The following is a 9,754-nucleotide window of genomic DNA, read 5'->3' as shown; positions in this document are numbered from 1 at the left end:
ATAATGTCTTCATTACATTCTCCCCTATAAATACTCATGTTTGTTCGATCATTCTATATTCACTTGACATTTTTCACATATATTCACTACATAGCATTTTTCTTTCTTTTGTGTGAATATTCGACTGAATTAAGCGTCGGAGTGATTACGACGGAAAGGCTTTCGACGCTCTAGTAACGTTATTTGCTCTCCAAGTGTGCATATCACTCAGCCCGAGATCGCTTTGCCTGGTTGCCAGCATTCCCAGGAAAAGAGTCTGACCCGACCCGACCTGATAAATTACCCGCACAGCTCACCCAATTTACCTAAACTTCATCAATATCATTGACCCTTAATGTAGCACAAATCACATGTAAATGGATGTGTTCGGCCCCCTTTTGAAAGAGGTACAATTTTATTGGGTTTGCCGAGATGGATGTTTCGGGACTGTTTTTGTAATTGCATGACATCGCATGTGTATTTTTTAGTGGTTTTCTTTTGGAAGATTGCCATTTGCTTTGAAATCGACCATCAAATTAATGAGAAAACGTGGCCAATTTTGATGCATAAAATTTGTATTTCATCTTTCCTTTAGATCAGACGGATCCCACTATTAATTTTTTCTTCTAATTCTTGTATACAAGTTCATATAAAATGAATCCTCAAAACTTAGTTTTTTCATAAAAGATTTTGTAGATGATATATCTGAGTTTTGATATAAATTAAATCTTCATTTTAAATCAATTATATAATATATGTACTTAAATATACTCTAAATTTACTCCACCACCACGGCTTTATCTTTGTTAGAATATCCACACACATTTCCTTATATTTTTTTATTATCATCATATATTTCCCAAGTTACATGCAAAGAAAAATGATAATATATAGAAACTTTCAATTAAACGAAAGTCGTGTAACCAGGTCCCAATGTTTCCGCTTTTTCTCGGAATTAATGCCAAAATAAACAGTCTCCTGAGCTCAAAACATGTGCCTTATTTATCATCAACACCAACTTTTCGTTTTCTTAAAAATAATATATTTCACCAAAAAATAAGGGGAAAAAAACACTAACCTATGCTTTTTCTTTATTGTTAGATCATTATGTCATGTTGATTTAATATTTATAAAGTATATATTTCTCTATATAAATATTAGATGTAAATGAATACAATGCATGCATCAAAATACCACCATACTTTTAAAAATCGACTAATTATCAGGATAACTTATTCAACTAAATATTTTAATGCATCAATCAATCTATCTATCTAATATGAGCAAAAATATAATAATCAGACAAAATTTCCCATTTCTTGAAATTGCATTAGCATGCATGTGGTCTTCTGTCATTGCTATTTTTTTATAAATGTGAGCTCATAATTCATTTAATAAAAGGACTTTCTCTTCAGATGCAATTATATATATATTTGAAGATTTTATATTTTTGGCTTTTCTTTCTGTTTTTATATTTTGAAAAATTGATTAATTTAATAGAATATTTTAAGTTCAATAATTCCCGAGCGAAGGTGACAATAATGGGTGCGCGCAGACTAATAGATTTCTTTTAATTGCAAACATCCCATGATGCTTTACACTGCATGCACCTCACCAAAGTCCTCCTCCATTATTTTATCTTTTCCTCTGCACCTTCCATATTCATATCCATATTTTTTTTGCTTCTTCTTCCAAAATCAATCATCCCATTTGAAGAACTGCAAATTTTAATATTTTGTTCTCTCTTTATTTCGTTTTTCGTATCGCTCAGGATAGGTTTCATGGCTCTTGAAACATGGTTGATCAAGGTGAAGAAGACATTTTCATATAGCCTTGATTCAGCGCGCGTCTCCCCACCGTTGAAAAACAAGCTCGTGATAAAGAAATCTGGTGTTGGGGTTTTGGCCTTTGAGATTGCGGGTATCATGTCGAAGATCCTCCATTTATGTGAGTGTCTGTCGGATGAGAGTATGGCTAGATTCCGCAGTGAATCAATATGGCTTGAAGGTGTTCGTAAAATTGTGTCAAACGACGATGTGTTCTTATTGGGCCTTGTATGTGCGGAGCTGGTTGAAAACCTGAGGGTTATTGCGAATTCTATCTCGAGTATGAGTAAGAAGTGCCAGGACTCGAGCCTCAGATGTTTCGATCGCTTATTCGACGAGTTTGCAAACTCGGGTCATGATCCTCACAGCTGGCTTATGGGCTCGAAAGAATTGACGTCCAAGATTAAGGAAATGGAACGTTTTGTTACAGTTACTGCCTCTTTGCTTAGAGAAATCGATGAACTTGTTCTTCTTGAAAATGAGTTGAAGAAATCATTGCACATTAAAGATCATGATGCGGGAATCAAAGAGCAGAAAATCATTGATTTACGGCAGAAGATTCTGTGGCAAAAGCAGGAAGTTAAGTACCTAAAGGTGAAATCTTTATGGTGCAGAAGCTTTGACACTGTTACTAAATTGCTGGCAAGATCAATTTTCGCTGTTCTGGCAAGAATCAAGCTTGTTTTTGGAGTTGGCCATGGCCATGGGTACAATCCTTCTTCGTTACCTCTTAGTCTTTCTGCCTCAGCATTAGTATACCCTTTCGAAAATTCCAATTCGTTTTTGCATGTATCTGGACCTTTAGCAAAAAACCCACCAAATACTCGCGAAGCTCACGGATTTTTCGGGTCCAATTCCATGATTTTGAAACCACCATCCACCACGTTAGGGGCAGCTGCACTCGCTCTGCACTATGCAAACGTGATCATAGTGATGGAAAAGATGATCAAGTCACCACAACTAGTAGGTGCCGATGCTCGAGATGATCTCTATTCGATGCTGCCTGATAGCATTCGATTTTTGTTAAGGGCTAGACTAAAAGGGATGGGATTTTCGGCTAGTGATCCTGTTCTTGCTGCCGAGTGGCGAGAAGCATTGCAGAAGGTATTGAAATGGCTATCACCATTGGCACACAACATGATCAAATGGCAGAGCGAAAGGAGCTTTGAGCAGCAGAATTTAATTCTGAAAACTAATGTTCTTTTGCTGCAAACTCTGTATTTTGCAAATCAGGAAAAGACTGAAGCTGCCATAACTGAGCTGTTGGTTGGTCTGAATTACATTTGGAGGTTTGAAAGGGAGATGCATGCTAAATCCATGTTTCTGAACTGTAATGGATTCTTAATTTCCCAATGTTCTTGTTAACTATTTGAAGTATTTTTATAGTGCCTTAAAATTCGGCATCCGATTTAAATTCGATCGATCGTGTTACATCAACGGATTCTGTACTTTAATCCTGTTCCAGATCTGTGAGGATGGTCTTCCTTCTAATCCCTGATCTGCATATTGTGATATAATTTTTGTACATTCCACGGGTTAAAACCACGTTTCCACGTGAAAATATTCTGATGGGCATACATCAGGTGCCTCAGTTTTTGGTAGATTTGTACTCTACGAAGTTACAAAATAATAATCATATAACACACGCAGGAATGGATCATATGTCATAAAAGAAAAGGAAGACCTGTAATTCAAAGACACCAATTTATTCACGTCAGTAAAATTTTTGATCCATCAAGCCTGATTATTTAATTTATTTAGTAGGTGTGTCACTCAGATCAGGTTTCTGTTAATAATATTATAATTTCACTGCCCAAAAGATCCATTTGTAACGTATTTTATTTATATTTTATCAATCGCGGCTCATCTTTTTAGAATTTTATTATGGTGGCCAGCCTGAAAATGCACAGGTGCTCTGGAAAATTTGGGACAAAAGTTTGAGTTTGGCCCTTCTGCCATGATGCAAGAGAGAGAAAAGAAAAAATTGGGCCACAGAGAGGGGATGGTTTTGAAATTTCTTGTGTCGCTTGGTTTTTAATCCATGCTTTTGTAGAATTAGCCCACCATATTTTGTGATAGTTTATAAATTGTTTCGGTGCGTCGGATAATCAATTTTTTTTTTTGGAAGCTGTGCGTCGGAAAATCTCGAAGATAGGATTGTGTAGAGATAATTTATATGATGATTATTAAAATAATTGGATAATAATTTAATTGATTAAGAAAAATCACGATTTTGCTTTTTAACTATGAAAGAAGATAAAGAAAAAAGGAGATATATATTAGAAGTTTTATTTATTTATTTCTATTTATACAGATTATATATTTTATTTTATTGAATATTTAGTAAAAACTACATAAAACTTATTTCAGTAAATATGTATCTCATAATTACCATATCTTTTTCATTTTTCAAAAATTTCAAAACTATTAATTATATCTTTATCTAAAATTTTGAATTTGTAACAATCATATAACTCGTACACAAAAAATATCTATATTGTATATAAAGGTTGAGATCATAAGTGGTCTGAATTTGTAACACCAATTAGTTTTTATGAAAATATCATATTCATTTAGATAAGTAATGTTTTTACGTAATTTATTCATAACTACAATATCAAATCTATTTTAAAAATTCAAAAATTCACATATTATTTATATAAATTATATATTTAATATAATTTCATAATAAATTTTTATGAATCAACTCCACTTATTTATATACATTATAAAAATTTAAACATTTACAAGTAAAACTAAAAATCACTAAACAAAAAAAAAAGGTTCGGGAGGCATTTTATTGTTGGATCAAGTTGTTTAATCGGTACAGATTTAGAGCCCGTTTGGTATCAAAAGTTTTTTTATTAAAAAAGTGCTTTTTTAAGTTGTCTTTTAAAAATGCTTTTTTAAGTAAAAGTTGTGTTAATATTGTGTTTGTATGAATAGATAAAAAGCACTTTTTAAATTAATAAATGTGTTTGGATACATATCATTAAAGTGCTTTTTTAACTCATTAATTTATATATATTTTTTATAACGGATTTCTAAACAAGTGTGATGTATAAATATAAATAATTAAATCCATACCAAAACAATAAAATATTGAAATCTTAAAAACCATAAAAACAATTGTTAATAACAATGGTTAATGTTTACATTCTATTTTAATTTATTTAAATAAAAACTAATAGTTCAATGTCGACCTTGTATTGGCAGTGAATTTCTTATGTCATCTCTCAATTCTTTCATTTCCGTAATATTTTCTTGTGTTGGCTCTTGCCATCTCGTACCTTTGTAATGGACGTAAACATTTTCACCATCTTGCTCGATTTCTTGTAAATCATCAATATTTTCGAGTTGTTCAAGAATATCTCCAGCCGCATCGTATCGCCTTATGAAATTGTGTAAAGCAAAATATGCCACTATAATTTTAAATTGAGTATCTAGACAAAATGTGGGCATATTTTGTAATACCTTCCATCGTGCTTTGCACACTCCAAATGTTCTTTCAATAACCGTCCTTAAACTGAAATGATGATAATTAAATACTTCATTTTTTGATCTGAACTTTGGAGCCAATCGAAATTGAGGTAAATGATATCTAGTATCTTTATACGGTCCCATAAAGCCTTTGAAAGTAGGATAACCTGCATCAACTAAATAATATTTACCTGCAAATACTTTCCCTTTCCTGACTTCCTGGATTTATCGGATCATTGACCGAATTGTAACATAATTATTTAATTCACAATACGTAATACAGACGTAAATGAATAGGGAGTGTAGATTCTGCAGCAAAAAGAAAGCATAAAAAAATGAACGAACAAAAACCTCGACGGAAAAAAAAAATTGTACCTTGTAGAAGAATGGAGAAAAGATTGAGAGGAGGCTACTATAGATGTTTTTTTTAAGGTTATTAAAAAAGCTAGTGAAAAAAGCTCTAAAATAGGGCTTTTAAAAAAGCTTTAATTTCAATTTAAATAAGTGTTTTTTTAAGCACTAGAAGCCCACTCAAACAAATTAAAAATTAAAAAAGCACTTTTTTTTAAAGTACTTTTTTAATTGTGGCTTTTTATACCAAACGGACTCTTAGGCTATATTTTTCCATTTATAGTTTCTGTCTACGTTGCCGTTTGCATAGTTGGTCGCCTTCTGTGTGGACTGAGAAAGGCTATACAATTGTTCTTGAGGTTTCAGACTCACCGGATTCCCTCGGTGTTTGCCGTATACGCCTTCTGATCACGGTTTGATTGGTTGAATGACCTTGGCTTTGAATAAGGTGGTTTTCCATGTAACTCCCTGCAGTAAGTTTCTATTGTATGTCGCAGAGCATTGCAATGTTCACACCACACTCTTTCTCCCTTCTTTTTCTGCCGGCCTTTCAGCTGAGAAGTATTCTACTGTTTTTTTTGAAATTAATGCAGAACTTTCAGGTTGATGTGGACCCTTGTCGCTCATCATGTCCTTCCTTCTACCTTCTTCACGCCTTATTTCAGCAAATACAGCGTGAATAGAGATGGCAGTGGAACTCTTCCAAGAAATTAATTTTCCCCGGACTTCATCCAGATTTCTATTCAAACCAGCCAAGAATTCAAATACTCGATCATTCTCCAACCGTGATAAGAAACTAACACTATCAGATTGGCAAGACCATTTATTATCATAACAAGTATCTAACTTTAATTTTAATTTGCCACAGATCTTTAACTTTGTTGTAGTACTCGGTCAAATATCGATCACCTTGTTTGGTTTTCCACAATTTCGTCTTCAAATCAAATATTTGTGAGGAATTTTCCAGGTTATAAGAATATGTGTGCCTAACAGAAGCTGTTGATGCAGATGAGCTCAAGAATGATGATGACTATGAAGATATACTGTATGACATGAGAAATGAACGTGGAAAGTTTGGTAATTACTTTGAATTTCTATCAATTAAAATTTTTGTCGTACTGACGATCTACTTGCCAGAAAGGAGACCTGAAGGGATTACGTGGGAATGCGGAGTATGGTGGTCTAGAGAGTAAGAAATTAGACTACGTCACTTGTGAGACGATCTCACGAATCTTTATCTGTGAGGGGGGTCAATCCTACCGATATTCACGATAAAAAATAATTTCTTAGCATAAAAAATAATTTTTTTCATGGATAATCCAAATAAGATATTCGTATCACAAAATAGCACTCGTGAGACGTCTCACACAAATTTTTACAGGAAATTGATTACTTGGAATTGATTATTCGTATCGAATTTTTCGTTTGATTGTTATCTGCAAAAAATAAAAAAATTGAACATGATTTTTCTCAAGTTTGGCCTCCCTTAATTAAAGTAAACCGCCACAAAATGATTGGCGCCAAATGATCGAATCCCAACTGCTGAATCTCAAGAACATTCTTGCACGCATGCTACACTACAGCAAGACCATCAAGGAAATCAGTGAAATCCATTCCCAGATCGTAACATCGCCGAATTTATCACCAATCGATCGATCTTTCCTCGTCTCTCGCCTCCTCTTCTTCCTCTGCGTCTCCAACGCACCACACTCACTGCGCTATGCTAATAAAATCTTCAATCTCGTGCCAAAACCGAGTCTTTTTATGTATAATGCGATTATCAGAGCGAATTCGGTGAAAATAAAGGACCCTTTATGGTGTGAATCCTTGATTCTGTATAAAGCGGTGCTGGACGATAATTTATTGCCTGATTGTATTACGTTCCCTTTTGTGCTGAAGGAATGTGCGAAAAGGGTTGATGTAACAATTGGCCGAAGCATTCATGCGCACGTCGTGAAATTTGGGTGTGACTCTGATGTTTATGCGCAAAACTCTTTGATAAATCTGTACGCAGAATGTGGGGTTTTAGAGGATGCAGGAAGGGTGTTTGATGAAATGTCTAACAGGGATGTGGTTTCATGGAACACTATTATTGTTGGGTTTTTGAGAGGTGGTGAACTTGATAAAGCGTTGGTTTTGTTTAGACAGATGGACGGGAAAAACATCATTACTTGGAATTCTATGATCACAGGTTTGGTTCAAGGAGGAAGAGCGAAGGAGGCGTTGGAAATTTTTCACCAAATGCAAGTTTTGGAAGACGATATAGATTTTGTTTTGCCTGATAGAATAACAGTGGCAAGTTTGCTTTCGGCCTGTGCTTCTCTTGGTGCCAGTGATCATGGGAGGTGGCTGCATGGTTATTTGCAAAGAAGTCGTATTGAATGTGACATGGTAATTGGGACAGCTTTGGTGGACATGTATGGCAAATGTGGATGCATTGAAAGAGCCTTTGATGTTTTCAAGGCAATGCCAAAGAGGGACGTTTTGGCGTGGACGGCCATGATATCTACATTAGCACTTCATGGGTATGAGAATGAGGCTTTTGCAATTTTCGAAGAAATGGTAGCAATTGGAGTTCGACCTAATGCCGTAACATTTGTTGCATTGTTAACTGCATGTACTCACTCTGGGCTCGTAGAGAAAGGTCTCCTGTGTTTTGATGTGATGAGGGAAGATTATTGTATTGAGCCCGAGGTCCAACACTATGCTTGCATGGTTGGTATTCTTGGCCGAGCCGGGCTGTTTTGTGAGGCGGAAGAGATTATTAGAAACATGCCAATGAAGCCAGATGTTTTTGTTTGGGGTGCACTTCTTGGAGGATGCCAACTGCACGGAAATGTGAAGTTAGGAGAAGTAGTTTCTCGACACTTGATTGAGTTGGAACCCGAAAACCACGCCTTTTATGAGAATTTGTGTGATGTGTATTCCAGGGCTGGTAGATTTGATGATTTGAAGAGAATAAGGAGTTTGATGAAGGAACAAAAGTATGGAAGACGGTTCCTGGATGTAGCATGATTGAAATTGATGGTATTGTCCATGAATTCTCTGTCAAAGGATCACCAGGGATACCAATGGAAGTCCTAAAGAGTTTACTGATGGTATTAAGCAATGAGATGAAGTTAGAAAGGTATTCTACCAAATCTTTGCGGTGGGATCAGAGACCGTATGGGGAGGCGATTTTGTAGCTAAATTTGCATTTGAAGTTTGACATTATTTTGATTTGAGAAGGGAGGATGGATAGTGGAGATCAAGGTTTCTTGAAGGGTGTTTATGCTATTCTTGAAGGGGAAGTTCAATGGATGAGACCTATTATTTTAGCAACATTATTTAATCATTTATCTGATATGGAAAATAGGCTGCTTCTTGGTGGAATAAATCCTACCATCCTAGTTTACAGACTATAGGTAACAAATAAAAAGCAAGTAGTGCATTTACTTTTAAACGCACAAACTATTAATTATTTAAGCAACTTTTGCATGTAACTTAATGGTGTATGAGTAACATTTAGCATGTCACTTCTACTTTCACAAGCTTTATTGGTCATCGAATTATACCAAAAGAAAAAAGATTCACATAGAGGCTGAATATACAATCTGTTCCGACCAATAATGGACCCTCAAAATTTTTGAAAAGAAAACTAAAAAGTAAAGAAAATCAAATAATAATTGATGTATTACTAGTAGACGACGTAGATGATACTTGCGTGGTAAAGCTACGCTGGAATGCACACTACTACCACTAATTGAAATCAAACTATTAAGTGGCATTAATGATTAATTATTAATTTTTTTTAATGAGGAATAAATAACGATTCTTCATTATTTGCGTGCATTTACTAAACCATTTCAGTAACCACATCAAATATTATGCCACATTATACTAATACACTCCCCAAATTGCCTTTCCTAAAAGCTCCAACAAGAACATAATCAATCATCAGAGAATTTTTTAAACATTTTTTTCAATCATAGAAATATTTTATTAATACCGTCACATTAGGAGAAGAGATAATCCGATTTACCTTGAAATACAAAGGACAAAGCTAGCGATATAAAAAATCACAGAGGAGCAAGATTATCATGCCTCGTGAGCCTTGCCAGCTTCATTCCCGTGTCGAT

The 9,754-nt window shown here is 34.7% G+C and overlaps 1 protein-coding gene and 1 pseudogene across 1 annotated transcript; both read left to right on the top strand.

The window, feature by feature from the left end:
• Positions 1–1,551: 1,551 nt before the first annotated feature.
• On the top strand, positions 1,552–3,242 carry LOC142533711 (protein PSK SIMULATOR 1-like). Its single transcript, XM_075640575.1, has one exon. It carries the CDS (start codon positions 1,584–1,586, stop codon positions 3,168–3,170), a length of 1,587 nt encoding a protein of 528 aa, XP_075496690.1. The 5' UTR covers positions 1,552–1,583; the 3' UTR covers positions 3,171–3,242.
• Positions 3,243–7,018: 3,776 nt separating this feature from the next.
• On the top strand, positions 7,019–9,117 carry LOC142533777 (pentatricopeptide repeat-containing protein At5g66520-like; annotated as a pseudogene).
• The last annotated feature ends 637 nt before the right edge of the window (positions 9,118–9,754 follow it).

Source organism: Primulina tabacum, chromosome 18 (assembly GCF_025594145.1).
Source record: "Primulina tabacum isolate GXHZ01 chromosome 18, ASM2559414v2, whole genome shotgun sequence".
In the NCBI taxonomy this organism is placed as follows: domain Eukaryota; kingdom Viridiplantae; phylum Streptophyta; class Magnoliopsida; order Lamiales; family Gesneriaceae; genus Primulina; species Primulina tabacum.
Note: the sequence above shows the minus strand (reverse complement) of the source record. Positions and strands in the feature narration are given on the sequence as shown.

What these genes read in the sequence shown, in the direction of transcription:
- LOC142533711 (XM_075640575.1), top strand. Translation starts at nt 1,584, where the DNA reads ATGCACCTCACCAAAGTCCTCCTCCATTATTTTATCTTTTCCTCTGCA.